Raw genomic sequence first — 15,009 nt, 5'->3', positions numbered from 1 at the left:
CACTTTCTAAAAAATTTAAATCATCTCCTATCAAAAACAAAGCATGCATATTTTATAAACTGTCATAAGGACATTAATTTGAAAGTTAACACGCATCACACTATCGATGAAAAAATAAATGGTTCACATATTTATTAAAGAAGAAAAATTATTATATAATTACGTTATTTATCTTTTATTTGAAATTGCAAAGAAAATATCTTCTTCTAACAAAATGTAGTATGAAATCCTATAATTTTTCTGAGGGAATTCAATGATTTACATGACACCTATGTGAACACACAAAATAATCTTTCATGACTCAATACTTCCCATTGTTGATATAAATGGTTTTTAATTAAGTCCAAAATTTTCTGAAAACGTAAACAAAAATAACATAAAGGACACACCACGGTACCCATATCCTCCAAAATTTGTCAAACTACCCACATAATATACTAATGCAATTGGATCGACAAAGCAAATAAAATCGAACATGAACTCTTTAAAAAAAAAAGTAAACATGAATTGATATAATCAAATTGAGTAAGAGTATTGAATAACACATTTTAAATAATATTTCGTTAAAAATAACTTGTAAACATACAGAGAAACTAAAATCACATTCAGTAGTATCCAAAATTCAAAGCTATCATACAATAAAAACCAATAGTGTATAATGTGAGATCCATGTACAAATATATTGTTAGATCTATATGCCTTACTACTCATAAAAAAAAATCCATCTTAATATTTGGAAAACAAATCAAAATAGAACATGAGTTTACCTACTCAAACACCAAACTTTAAATAAAAAGGTTGATACTTTGATTAGTACTCAATTGCAAGAAAATTATACTTATACTTCACATCTTATCAATTATTGAATAAGAAACATTTTCTTTTTCTGGAATTTCTCTTGGATGACTCAGAAACAAGAAAATATGAAGAGCTGAAAGATAGATGTATACATGAGAGTGGTTGGGTAAAATAGTGTCAGAGCGTTGCGTATAGATTAAAAGAGACAATGAAAACAGAAAGAGCTTAGAGATCAATTTTCTTGAGAGATAGATTTGTTCTGGATATGAGCAAATAGACTTTTGTTGGATATTTATACAAGACTATTAGCCTCTCTTTCATTAGACAAAAGAAGGTTAAAATCCCATTAATTAGACATTTAAGAAAAATGAATCTCTTCATTAATGGAAAGATATCTTTGCACTTTGAGGATATCTATACAATCACATTAAACATTAGTCTCTCTCTCATTAGTCAAAAGAAGATAAGAAATCCATTAGTTGGGCAATTAAAGGAAGGGAGATCTACTTAGATGTTATACATTTTAGGTAATATTACCAGAATCTACAAGAAAAGATTTTATTACTAGAATATTTCGGGTATTTTCATAATACTCAGCGTGCCCTTGTTTTATGTTACCGGAAAAAACGTAATTACAAAAATGCCATTGCCACGTCAGACGCCACGTCAGAAATTGCTGACGTGTATTAAATAACTCAGCCGTAACGCGTTATAGAGGTATTGACGGCTGAGTTATAGGTATGTTGCGGCTGATTTATGGAAAAACATTTGAATAAGAGTGGACGGTTTACTTAGAGCATAACTCAGCCAAGCGTTACGGCTGACTTATTAAAATATGGCTGAGTTATGAACTAACTTATCCATCCTTACGGCTGAGTTTTCACCCGATGGTTGAATTTTCAAAATTTTGGCTGAGTTATCACTACGACATGCCTGAATTAACTTTTTCCGCGTGACTGAGTTATGAAAAACGTCTGACTTATGAGATGTAGTTACGGCTGAGTTATGGTTAAAAACTATAACTCAGACATGATAGGCCGACTTATCGTACAACTCGGTCATTTCACGGCTGACTTAGTAGCAAAAGATTAATTACTAGAATATTATTCAGTTACGGCTGACTTATTAAACGATACGGCTGAGTTACATATTTTCAGTTGATGAAGCGGCTGAATTTTGCTGCCATTTTTTTGCTTTTTAATTATTATAATATTATTCATGTTGTGACTGATTTATAATTTGTTTGATGGCTGAGTTTTATTTAGGCTGAGTTATAATTTGTTTGATGGCTGACTTGCCACGTCAGACGCATCATCCATGTCAGCATTCCATGTCATCATTTTTCTTCTCCGGAAATACGAAATGTCGTTCCTTCGACTCTTGTTCTTACATGGTTTTTACCTTCTTCTTAACCTTGTTCTTCTACTTCTTCTTCACTTGCTTCTTCACCTTCTTCTTCACCTTGTTCTTCTACTTCTTCTTCACCTTGTTCTCTATTTTCTTTCATGGATCCAGTTCCGATACTAGTTGTTTCCGGTAATTGGGTAAAGAAACAAAGAGATGTATTTAACGCCGACGATAGAGGGTGTATAGTTGTGCAGATATATGGAAGCACAACATACGACAGGCTTGTGGAACTTGTTCTTGAAGACTACGGATTGGACGCGTTTAGCCATGAGCTAAATGCATGCTCTCGATGTAAACAAGTTGGGCACAATGTGAAAACTTGTCCAATGCAGTATTATTGTAATACATTTGTTTTATTTTGTGTAATAACTCAGGCATCAAGCATTATAATTCAGCCGTCATATTAATCGACGAGACCTTTTGTTTTCCCGTAAATACTGTAACTCAGTTGTCAAGTAATATAAATCAACTGTTTGCTTTCAAATTATTTATTGTGATAACTCAGCCACAAAACATTATAACTCAGTCGTTATATGAATCGACGAGACCTTTCGTCTTCCCGTAAATAATATAACTCAGCCGTTAAGTTTTTTTTATCGGGTTGTGACGTGGAAAATGGAAAATGATGTGTATTATAATTTGCTGATGTGTATTTTTTTTATTTTTTTAAATCAAAATCGAAAAATTAAACCCAAGGGGTAAATTGTAATTACACTTAGGACACTAAACATTTGAGTAATTTTTAGAAGATTGTTAGATATGAGGAATAAACAAACTTTTGGATAACATTTGAGTAAGTTTTTTCTTAAAAGAAATATATCTTTACGCTTTGAATATAATTTAAGTGATGTTTTATGCAATCAAATTAAACATGTCTCTCTCTCATAAGTCAAAATGAGTTAATTAAAGGAAATATATCTTTACACTTTGAATTTAATTTAAGTGATATATGCAATCAAATTAAAATATGTGTTTTTTTTTTAAATTTAACGATTTCATCTTTTATTATAATTATTGGTTGATAAATTTTCACTCAAGATGAAATTTATTTTATTTTTTAAATTATTTTATCAGAAAAATACATTTACTTATTATAATCGTTCATTGGATATTTTCACTTTGGATCATTTAGTCATAATATTTGTTTATGAGTAATATAAATATCAATAACTGTTACGATGCTTGTTACTCTTTACAATAACTTTTCATACAGTATCTTATACTTATAATACATACAAATTATTTAATAATTTTCCTTGATACAAATAAAGTTGCCTCAATTCATTATGAATTTTCATTTAATAATTTTTAATTAAAATTGAATCTTTTTACCATATTATTTTTTTATAATAAGTTTTTATTTTGATGGTTGTGTTTTTGAAACTCACAGTTACTATATGTTTAGTATTTATTAAGTTTTAGCCCTAGTTGTTACCCCACAATTTCAAATTATAGGATGTTTTAGTTAAAACACACACTTTAATAAATAGTTACTTTTAAAAAGTTTAACCAATCATAAATAAAACTGCATAATATAAAAAAGAAAATCTATATATTAAACAAAAGAAGAAGCTATAAGCTCCTAAGGCTGTCCACATCGGCTTTAAAACAACCAATAGAGATTCAACATGTCACTAATTAACATTTTTAAAAATATAGCAGTTTTCTAGATTATTTTTTTTAGAAAAATAAAAGATAAATCAAGAAAAATAAAAGACATATGTACAGCGTCCCACATCGGCTAAAAATGTTTTACACATTGGTTCAGAATCATTATAAATAAGACTAATATAGTTCCAACTACGAATGAACAGAAAAACTTGATTTATCAATTGTCTAAATTTAAAAGTTTTATTCGGCTGAATATGATGTTTTATTTGAGCAAATAAAAACTTTTAAAAAGCTTCAAATATTATAATATTTAATTCTTCTTAAAAAAGGAGATATAAACTCCTAATAGGTTGTCCACATGTGATTTAAAACAATAATCGGGATTGGACACTTCATTAATTAACAATTTCGAAAAATATAACAGTTTTATATATTATTAAGATTTTTAAAGAAGAGAAAGGAGCTATAAGCTCCTTATAGTGTCCACATGGGATTTAAAACAATAAACTGGAATTGGACACTTCATTATTTAACATTTTGAGAATACAACAGTTTTATATATTAATAAGATATTTTTAAGAAGAAAAAAAAAGTTTAATCTATAGAAATAAAATAATTATGTACAACTTTCCATACCGGACGACGAACGAAAAGTAAGTGGTGTAGAACTTTAAAACAAAAAGATTTTGAATGATTATTCAATGAAAAAGCTAGGAAGCTAGAGGACGAGGAAGAGGAAGAATTAAAGTATAACGAAGAAGTGGACAAAATTTATGTGGTAATTTAAAACAAAAATATTCTTAATGATTATTTACCGGAAGAAAGCGAGAAATCAGACAATAAATATGAAGAACGAGAGTATAACGAAGAAGCAGACAGTGAAAGTAAATGTGACAACTATCATGCAAAATTGACAATAAAGATGAAAAGAAAGATAATGACGAGTAAATGAAAAAATATGAACACATAATTGGTGGTGTTCAATTGAATACGAAAAAACCAAAATTGGTTCATGATTTTTTTGGTCAATGTTCTCTAGTAAAAAACACATGTATAGCCACCAATATATTTGTAGCTGAGCCTAAATATTCGTGGCTATAAGCAAAAAATGTCACGAATAGTCACAAAAATATATCGTAGATATAGCGTCATAACAAAATTATTTTCGTTGCTTTTCGTGGCTGTATAGTCACGAATTTGTCACTTCCCATTCGTGACAAAATTTAGCTACGAAACGATCTAACTACGAAGGTATCACGATTACTTTGTAACTAACCGCAGCTACGAAATGTCACAATTATTAGTGGCTATATTAGCCACGAATTGGTCACACTATTGTTTGTGAATTACTAAAAATAAAAACCTGTAACAAAAAGCCAAATTCTCAAAACATGAAATCCAAATAGTGATATTTTACATTACCATAAGTAGTTTAATGTTTACATATTACCAAAAAAATACTTGCTAAACAACAATTAGTCTCATCTTACGTACCAAAAATACTTACTAAAAAATAGTAAGTTATACCAAAAGGACTTACTAAATAACAGTAAGTTGTACCAAAATACTTGCTAAATAAAAGTCTATCCGTTAGAAAGTTTTAACAAAAAACACTTAACCATCTCTTCCCAAAAGTTAAATACCTAATGATGCACACCATGCATCTAAGTTGCCTTGGTGTGAAGCTGGAGTAGGAGTTGTAGAAGCTTGAGCAGGAGCAGGAGCAGCAGGAACAGGAGCTTCAGGAGCAGGACCAGCAGTAGCTGGAGCAGTAGTAGCTGGAGAAGGAGGAGCAGCAGCAGAGGGTTGACTAATTCCAAGAGACTGCATGATAAGGTTAAGTGCTTGTCGTGATACAACCAACTCTTCCATCACCGTTCCCATGTTAGTATTCAAATCTCCAAAATTGGTGTTGAGTGTCTTGAAGCTTGTCTCCAAACTAGAGATGCGCACTTCCATGTTCAGGTTGCGAGAAATAGAAGCAGCTACTTTCTCAGATGGATTGATTTCCCGGTATTGAACACTGTCGATTCCATAGACATACCCATTTTTAGATTGCCCACGCTGTGAGAGTAACAAAACAAATATCAAACGATATTCAAAAGCAAACATATAAACTTAACCAATCAAACAAAACAAAAAGAGAGCAAGACATTTCACCAATATATAAATACCATAGAGCATGAGGTGTGGCTGGGATTCTCTTACAAACTAACCATAAAGCTCCATTGAGTTTTCTTGGGTGGAGATGTGACTGGGATTCTCTTTCAGGAGCACTCAGCAATGCATCGAGAGTTCACTGGCTGTAGTTTTTTGCGTGTGAAGATGCTGCGTTTGAGAACGTGTGGCTCCAGGCGGTATGGCACTTAGTGGCATCCATCTTCGTTGCAGCTCTGTAGTTAGAAGCACAAAACAAACAAAAATAGTTGCTGTTAATGACAAGTCAAGTAAACAAATCTACAAAATTTAGTTAAGTTTAAACATAGAACAAAGCCAAGTTTAGAATCCACATCTACAAATCCTAAGCATCAAAAACATGTTCTTAAGAGTAGCAAATAATAACACAGAACAAACAAATGACAACACTTAAAACAAATCATAAGTGTCGGAAGAGATAAACCATCAAATGAACAATATCTAAACACCATAAATAGAGCAGCAAACAAGAATAAAAAACCAAAAAAAAATCGAACACATACTCAGCCAACCTAAACAATATAAACAAAGCTAAGTGTCGGAAGATATAAACCAGGAAAAGAACAATCTATAAACATCATAAATAGAGGAGCGAACAAGACTTTAAAAAACAATGATATCAAGCACTTACTCAATACACAAGAACAATATGAACAAACCTATTTGTCGACAATGATAAACCATCAAACTAGAATTAAAAAAAAAAACAAAATTGAACACTTACTCATGTTTAAAATTCAAAATCAAAAATATCTAAACATCATCAAGTTGAAAACGTGCTCATATCAAAATATTAAAGAACAATATGAACAAATCAAATCCTAGAAACCCCTAAACTGACACAAAAATAAAAGATCTAAAAAACCTTAGAGTAAAATAGGAATAGAGCATGGACACAAAAAGAGAAGAGACAGAACAAGTAATTAGAGAAAGGAAGAAGAAGAAGAAGCATAAGAAGAAGAATTGATTACTATGAAGAAGAAAAACAGAACTCGTAAATAGACACCGTCAGTTACATGCTAGACCAGACTCGGAGGATCGTGGTGGACGGTGGCCGGAGAGACTCATTGCTGTTTGTGAAGAGATCGATCGGAGAGATAGGGGACAACAGATTCAACGGAGGCAAGAAGGAGCTAAGAGTTTTTTTTCTTATTTTGTCTAAGGGAAAAAATCCGATAAATATGCTATCTAATTTTCTTTTGGCCATTTAATTCCTGTAGTTATTAAATTTCTCAAAAAATACGTGGTTTAACTTTCGTTGTCTTTAAAAACATTCATTTAATTAATAACGGTAGATCCATACTTACGACATAACGACTGTTAACTCTAATAACGGAAATATTAACCAGGATTAAAATATAACCCCACATGGTTAATTAGAGGGAACTAAAGACATTGTTGCCCTCTTCTTCTTCCCCCAAATCGATTTCGAGTTGAACCCTAAAACCCTAAACATTACAATTGAAATTAACAATGGTTTCATACCTCATCTTTCAATCGATTCTTGCAACGAACACACCACACAATCAACCAGAACAGCAACTATCATCGCAATCAAAGGAATTCGGGATTTGAAGTTTGAGAAGAAAAATCGCTTTTAGGGTTCTAGGGTTCTAAAACTCGAAATCGATTTGGGGGAAGAAAAAGAGGGCAACAGTGTCTTTAGTTCCCTCTAATTAACCACGTGGGGTTATATTTTAATCGTAGTTGACATTTCCGTCATTAGAGTTAACAGTCGTTATGTCGTAAGTATGGATCTACCATTATTAATTAAATGAAGGTTTTTAAAGACAACGAAAATTAAACCATGTGTTTTTTGGGAAATTTAGTACCTAGAGGAATTAAACGGCCAAAAAAAGTTAGATGGCGTATTTTTCGGGTTTATTCCCTTTGTCTAAGTGTGTCGGTGTGAACGAAGAAGGGGCTTTAGGTTTGTATATAATTAAAACTAAAATTACTATTAAGCCAAAATTTTCATTTAACCGGAAAACATAATTGGTGGACTAGTCACAAAATTGTCACGAATGGTTTTAGTGGCAACATTTTAGTCACAATTTAGCTACGAACGACATTAGTGGCTTTACAGCCATCTCACTTTCCCTTCGATGGGATGGATAATTCGGTGGAAATGTCACGAATAGGCCATGAAGGGACTTTGTGGCACTGATTTAGTCATCTTAGTTTTCCGCGGTACAGTGTAGCGGGATGGATAATTCGGTGGAATAACTACAACAGAGCCACGAATTTTGTCATGACTATTTAGCCACGAAAGTTTGTGTGACGTTATAGTGACAAATATGGTCACGCTGAGGATTCATGTCAATTTCGTGGCTAATTTGTCACGAAGTTGCTATGAAATTTGTTGGTGGTTTATTCGTGGCAGATATATTTTTAGTCACGATGATGGGTGACAAAAACATGGCTATACGTTTTTTTTTACTAGTGTAAATTTGAAGCTTCTAGTTTTGTTTTCTTTCAATCATGTAATGGGATCCAAAGCTTAACAATTTTTAGTTACTTTGTAATTAAGTGTCCTCATTCACAATGTTTGCTTGCTTTTCATTTATTTTAAACTGATGGCGAGAGCTTCGGAGTCCGGACCACCAAAGGAAGTCCCCACGCCACAGGTTTCTCAACCTTCACTATCTGCCTTGGTCCATCTTTCTTCAACACCTTTCCTCATTTCTTTTTTATAACAACGACAGAGAGTATTTTAGTCGTTGATAGCGTATTACACAAGTTGTATAAATTGTGTAATAAGTGTAATGCTTCTGACTCAATTAGGATGTCCCATAATTTGGTTTAGATAGTCTATCATGTGGCGCATGATATATATAAACCACTCGATATAGAAAATAAGCTCTTGAGAATGTCACGTGATCCTATCCAAGAAGAATAATGTCTTGGTGGTCTGCAATTATTCAACCTTTAAATCTTGTCTTTAACTCAATAATTAATTATATGATCAATAATATATTTCACTGATAACGTAACGTCTCGAGTCCAGGGCTCAGTTTATTAGAAAAAAGAAACATTTGCTTAAGTCATCAAATTTTGGAGGCATATATTTACTCTTAACAGAGTTTATATAAATATGTATGTTTATAATAGGAAACAAATATTGGATTTCAACAATCCATTGAGATGCCCACATGGGCTTAATTAATTAATTAAAAAAACAAACGATTACTCCGACACTTTACTTGTTTAATTTAAAGTCTTAAAAAATGTTAGGGAAAATTAGAAATAAAGAAAGGTTTTTCCAAACGTTTGTCATATACACTTTTTTTTAAATTGTCAATTGTGACGAAAATACCCTTACTAATAGATATAGTAAAGTTTTTAGGAGTTTAAACCAAAAAACAAACAGAAAATTTATGTTAGTATATAATTGTGTAAAAAAAGTTTTGAAAAAAAAAATGTTTTGGGTGTCAAAAATCAGTTTGTAAATTGATGATTTCTGATCTAAATTGTTCAGAAAAGAATTTCTACGATTTTTTCAAATTTTGAAACATTTAGATTATTCATTCTACAGTTTGTACATGTTCTACGAAGTTTAGACAGAAAATTTGTTCTAAAAACTCCAGAACCTGAATTTTGTATGTTCTACAAAATTAAGAATATGTATTCTACATTTTTCTTCATTCTACATCAATTCAGAATATATTTTCCACGTTTTACCATGTATACTAAAAGAAGTAGAAGATATATCGTAGACTTTTTAGAATTTATAATTTGTAAAACTTAGAATATCATAGAAATAGAAAGAAAATAAATTAAATTAGGTATGTGAATATTTTTTGAATAATTTTAATTTATGGTTACGATTCTGTATTTATTGTTTAGATATGTTCTAATATATTTTAGAATGTATTCTTAGTTTTTTAGAAGGTAGAGAAATACAAAAAATTGACATTCGACATGACCTATAGGTTATTTACCCTCTCTTCCACTTTCCACGAAAATTTCACTTACTTGTTTGTGATGCAAATCTATGTTATTTGTGGTGTATGGACACTGGATGCCAACAAGGAGTTGAGATTTATTGATGATGAAGAAAAGCAAGATTTGAAACTAATTTTGACGTTCTTTCAAATTTTGTTAATTATAACTTTGATGGATATTTGTTAGATTAGTCTAGTCATTGAATATTCACTTGGACTTTGGATGCATACCATATGGTTTTCACAAAAGCAAACTTGTTCATGTTTAATTGTTTTCGGTTACAAAAGATAACACAAGTGACACTAAGTCTCGTTGACACAAATTACAAGTGACACAAGTGCTGAAGTGCTAAACATAACCAAACCACTTTTGATTATTGAATCAAATAAATTGTAGTTTTTTTTTCTCTCAAATTAGGATTTGGAGGAAAAAATCAATTAAAGGGTTAATAACTAATTAAGGGGTTTCCCTTCTAGTTAGAATAACTAATTAAATAATTAAAGGGTTTCATTTTTTCAATAAAGTAATTTTATTTTTTTAGTTAAGGATATAATTGACTAAATTTTTTCTGTAAAACCTATTTCACCAAACTTATTTATATAAAGTATAGATGGACAAACTTTTAATAAAACATCCTTTATTTCTAATTTTCCCAAAAATGTCTTATCAAAAGAAATTAAAATATTTATTGAAGCAGTATTAGATTTTCTTGAAACAGTTGAAACAGTCGCTTCTTATATCTCTTAGTGTTGGCATGGCTCGGTCTCGACTCAGCTCTTAGAGCACATGTAGCTCTGCTATGAACCTCTCCATCGCCCTTACAGGCAAGCTAATCGCCACAACGGTACCTGTCTCACCTTTTTTATTCTCAAACGGCACATAGAAACTCACTCCCGGAAAAACTGCGATACCGGCCTTAGCGTTTCCACCATACACCGGCTTGCCCCACGGCCCAAATTCAACTTTTCCCAAATCAAAATGTCGCAAATCAGATATTATGTAGTTCCCCGCCAACACAAACATAGGCCGGCCTCTTGTCGCCATTAGGGCTGTTACCGAGCGGACGTAGTCCTCCGTTACAATGGTTTTCGTTTTTTGTATCAACCTCAAAGCAAACTCAAGAGGTTTCTCCATAAGATCTCTTGCTGTGGCTATTGCCGGGGGAAAGACGAACGCGTTTCCATAGTAACCCGGCGATAGCGGTGGGTTTAGAAGCTTGGAACGAGAGTTGATGAGGCACATAAGTCGCATCTCAGTGTTGGGGTCAGGATTCAACGCGATTGTCCGACAACGCCATAAAAATGACGACAACGCTTCAAATGAGGTATTGTGGAGATCATGCGGAAGGAGTCTCCGTATGGCTGAGATCTCTTCCGCCCTAAAGAAGAAAGACCGGCTAACCAAAGGTTCTTCCGCCCCTTCCTCATTGATTCCTACCTGATCTTCGTACTCAAGGTGCGTGTTGGTCACACGTGCCTCGGAAGCACTCGCAGTCAACAAATGTCGGTCCCATACGGGTGGAACCGAGGGCTCCTGAAGCCCACACGCCAACTCGCATAGTGACTTTAGAAAAAGCGACAAGCCGGCTCCATCGGTCATGGTGTGGTTGAAACGGATGGCAAATATAAATCCGCCGCATTTCAAGCGCGTGACCTGCATGCTAGTCCCTTTGAAGTTTTAATAGTATAATTTAACCAACTTTTTTTAAAAAAAAATTTCTTTTAAAAACAAAATAATTTACCTGAAACAGAAGCAATGGAGTGTTGAGCACATCGGTTGAACCTTCCACGTCAAAGAGAAGCTCTTTTATGCAAGGGAAAGGAGGGAGAAGCGCATCAGCTTCCTCCAACTCTGTAAGCGCAACGTCAGCTTCAGCCTCGATGAACAAAACGCCTTCACCGGTACATTCCACCGCGAGTTTCTGGTTGGAAAGTTCCCGGAGCCTACCAGCGAACGGATAGTAGTAAACCAGCGCCTCGGCTAGGGCTTTCTTTATAACTTTGACCGGGTCAAGATTACTTGTAAGATTAGGTCTATAGAAAAATATAAATGGAATTTGAAATCTTAGTCCTTGTTGGTCATCGATATCGGAGAGAGGCTTGAGCTCTCGTGGCGTTGGTTTAGCCGGAGTGACTAGCTCCGGCTGCCGGCGATGTACCTTGAACGAGAGACCGGTGGTGGTAGATGTTGGCAAGGAAACTTGATGGTCCATAGTTTAAGACTTTGAAGATAGAATCACATGTGACCTACTACGTCCACACAAGTATGTATATATAGTATTATGAGAGTTTTTTGTTAACGGTTTGGTGGTATTAAGATCTTTTTATTGGACACTGGACGCAAGATGTTTTTTGGCACATCTTTGATCCTAGTACACATGTTTCTTTTGCTATTTTACATAGTTTAGTAATATTTTATTTTCTTTACAAACAGATTTAATAAGAGAGTGGTTAAGATTGGGAATGGCTAATGATACTTAAGTACTATACTACTATATTAATTCAAATGTATTATTCAAATTTCTATGATTTTGTACAAAATCATACATATGTTGCTATGGTGACAAAAATTATGTGAAATTTAGTTGCCCTAGACGAGACATATGGAAATGATGTGGATTGAATTTAAAATACATGATAAATTAAATGGGTTTTACGGTAGAAGAAAAAAACATATATAGAGCATAAAATTTTACAGAATCCATGGGATAAATATTATATATATATATGAAATGACGAAACCAGTTTTTTTTTTTTTTAATAATAATTAATTAGTGGTGTCATACCCACTAACCAATTAACCACAATCACACAACAGCGAATAACATAAACGATACTATTAAACCAAAGAAATTACCAATAACCAAATATCCAGGATTAATTCCATAACATTTACGCCAATAACCAATCTAATCATAAATCAAGGAACCAGCAGTCTTAGACAACATTCTAATGACTCAGCTCTAGCAACCTACAGACAACAACCAATTCGAGCCACTAGAACATCCTCTTCTTCATTGCCTTGATTCAACGATCACACTTTGTCTTTACCTGCACCATGAACACAAATTGAGATGTATGATTATTTTATAAACACTTAGTGAAACAATCCTCACATCTATTGGGCTATACACAAAAGCAATAAAATCTCTTCATACCACAAACAACAAACAATAAAACAAACCAGGCAATATACAAAGCATTTGCAACATCAGCTGCTACTGAAGAAGGGTGTCGACCGACCCCAGATGGTGTTGATCGATAATGGCAATCTGGTGTCGACCAACACCACAACTGGTATCAACTGACACCTTGCTCGATGAAACGACCTGACCCGTTTTTTTTTTTGAAATAATAATAATAATAATAATAATAATAATAATAATAATAATAATAATAATAATAATAATAATAATAATAATAATAATAATAATAATAATAATAATTAACTACGACTAGTGGTCCCATACCCACTAGCCTCCTAACCACAATCAGAAAACAACAGCGGAATAACAATACCAATTAAAAAACCAATAATAATCCAATATAGAATAACCAATATCTAATCCTAACCATTTCAATGTCAAACAACAGGAAAACAAGGAACCGGCAACCTAGCAAGTTCTAAAGACCAACTCTAGCAACCTAGCAACGCCAGACAACATCCAATCGAGTCCCTATAACATCTTTCTCTTCATTGCCTTGATTCCACGATCACACTTTGCATTTACCTGCACCACAAACACAAATTGAGATGCATGAGTATTTGATAAATACTTAGTGAGGCAATCCTCCCATCTACTTGGCTATACACACAAGCAAAAATGACTCCAATGTTCCAAACAATCAACAAACAAAACACACAAACCAGGAAAACGAACATCGCCACACTGGAAGGGAGGTGTCGACCGACACCAGCCTAGTGTCGACCGACACTAACCCACAGTGTCGATCGATGCCCATTTTTGCTGGTGTCGACCGACACCAAGTGGTGTCGATCGACACTCCACGTGCAACTGCCATCCACACGAAGCCTAGAGTCGAATCTGGCTTCCCAATCTCATCCAAATCATCCAATACTCAAAACCTATGCCGGAAACATCATTAGGAACCTGTATAATCCAATCCCCAGCAAGAAAACACACAAAAACAACAACAAACAAGCAAGAACAAGGAAATCAAGGGCTTAGATTAGCCATGGTCATGCAGTCACCACTTTGCACGAAGATTCAGACCAATAGCAATGAATCCAACCCTCCTAGCAAGCTTCTATCTCCCCCTTAGCCTCAAATCTCCCAAGAACAGCCAACAATCTTCTCAAAAACACCTAAAATCTCAAGAACAAGGTTTTTCTCTCTTTTCTCTCAAAAACAAGAGAACAGCGACAAACACAACTTGCCAAAACCCTCTTATGCGACAAAACACCTAAATAGTTCAGTTCAATGGTTTTCCCTAAACCAAACCGGTTCAAATCGATAATTAAATCGATCTGATCGAACCAGAATAAGTGGTGTCGACCGACACCACATGAGTGTCGACCGACACCACATGAGTGTCGATCGACACCCACCCCCAAAACGCAGAGTTTTGGTTTGCGGGCGTTACAATTCTCCCCCACCAAAATAGATTCGTGCTCGAATCTCGAACAACTCCCAGTCAAGGACTCATGTGCTACCGACTCTACGGCCTGCACTCCTCCGACTGATATACGAAAGGTCACCTCTAGGTGATAGACTCACGCTCCAAGCGTTATTTGCTCTCGACTTTTGGACTCACCTTTTTTTACTCACAGGCCCAAACCTTGAGTTTTTATTGGCTCCTCATCAGACCGAAGTCTGCATGCCATAATATTGGCTCCTCATCGAACCTAAACCCGCATGCCATAATGTATATAAGGGAGTCAAAATAATCGTCTCTCGGGTTGCCACCCTACAGCGCACCCCGGATCGTCATCCAAAGTCGATATACCAGCCATACTCCCAAGCCACAAAGTCTTAGAATATGACGGTACTAGGAGAACCTAAGTTACCCACGAGTCGCGAGCAAACAATTC

At 34.0% G+C, this 15,009-nt stretch overlaps 1 protein-coding gene and 1 long non-coding RNA gene across 4 annotated transcripts; both read right to left on the bottom strand.

The window, feature by feature from the left end:
• Positions 1-5,209: 5,209 nt before the first annotated feature.
• LOC147937186 (uncharacterized) lies at positions 5,210-7,163 on the bottom strand. The gene is made up of 3 exons (XR_015568100.1): positions 6,984-7,163; positions 5,991-6,209; positions 5,210-5,880 (listed from the first exon to the last, which is right to left on the bottom strand). It is a non-coding gene; the product is annotated as an uncharacterized LOC147937186 (long non-coding RNA).
• Positions 7,164-10,577: 3,414 nt separating this feature from the next.
• LOC104720547 ((Z)-3-hexen-1-ol acetyltransferase-like) lies at positions 10,578-12,332 on the bottom strand. Of its 3 annotated transcripts, none has more exons than XM_010438438.3 (2): positions 11,699-12,332; positions 10,578-11,610 (listed from the first exon to the last, which is right to left on the bottom strand). In XM_010438438.3, exons 1-2 carry the CDS (start codon positions 12,167-12,169, stop codon positions 10,735-10,737), a joined length of 1,347 nt encoding a protein of 448 aa, XP_010436740.3. In that variant the 5' UTR covers positions 12,170-12,332; the 3' UTR covers positions 10,578-10,734. The 3 variants fall into 3 exon arrangements, with proteins under 3 accessions (XP_010436740.3, XP_087324072.1, XP_087324073.1); XM_087467946.1 differs by having other exon boundaries at positions 10,578-11,617; positions 11,699-12,289; XM_087467947.1 differs by having other exon boundaries at positions 10,578-11,624; positions 11,699-12,216.
• Positions 12,333-15,009: the final 2,677 nt, after the last annotated feature.

This window comes from Camelina sativa, chromosome 10 (assembly GCF_030686135.1).
Source record: "Camelina sativa cultivar CO46 ecotype springtype chromosome 10, ASM3068613v1".
In the NCBI taxonomy this organism is placed as follows: Eukaryota; Viridiplantae; Streptophyta; class Magnoliopsida; order Brassicales; family Brassicaceae; genus Camelina; species Camelina sativa.
Note: the sequence above shows the minus strand (reverse complement) of the source record. Positions and strands in the feature narration are given on the sequence as shown.

Coding starts and splice junctions, on each gene's coding strand:
- LOC104720547 (XM_010438438.3), bottom strand. CDS start 12,169: ATGGACCATCAAGTTTCCTTGCCAACATCTACCACCACCGGTCTCTCG. Junction 11,611..11,698: donor CTCCATTGCTTCTGTTTCAG/GTAAATTATTTT, acceptor ACTAGCATGCAG/GTCACGCGCTTGAAATGCGG.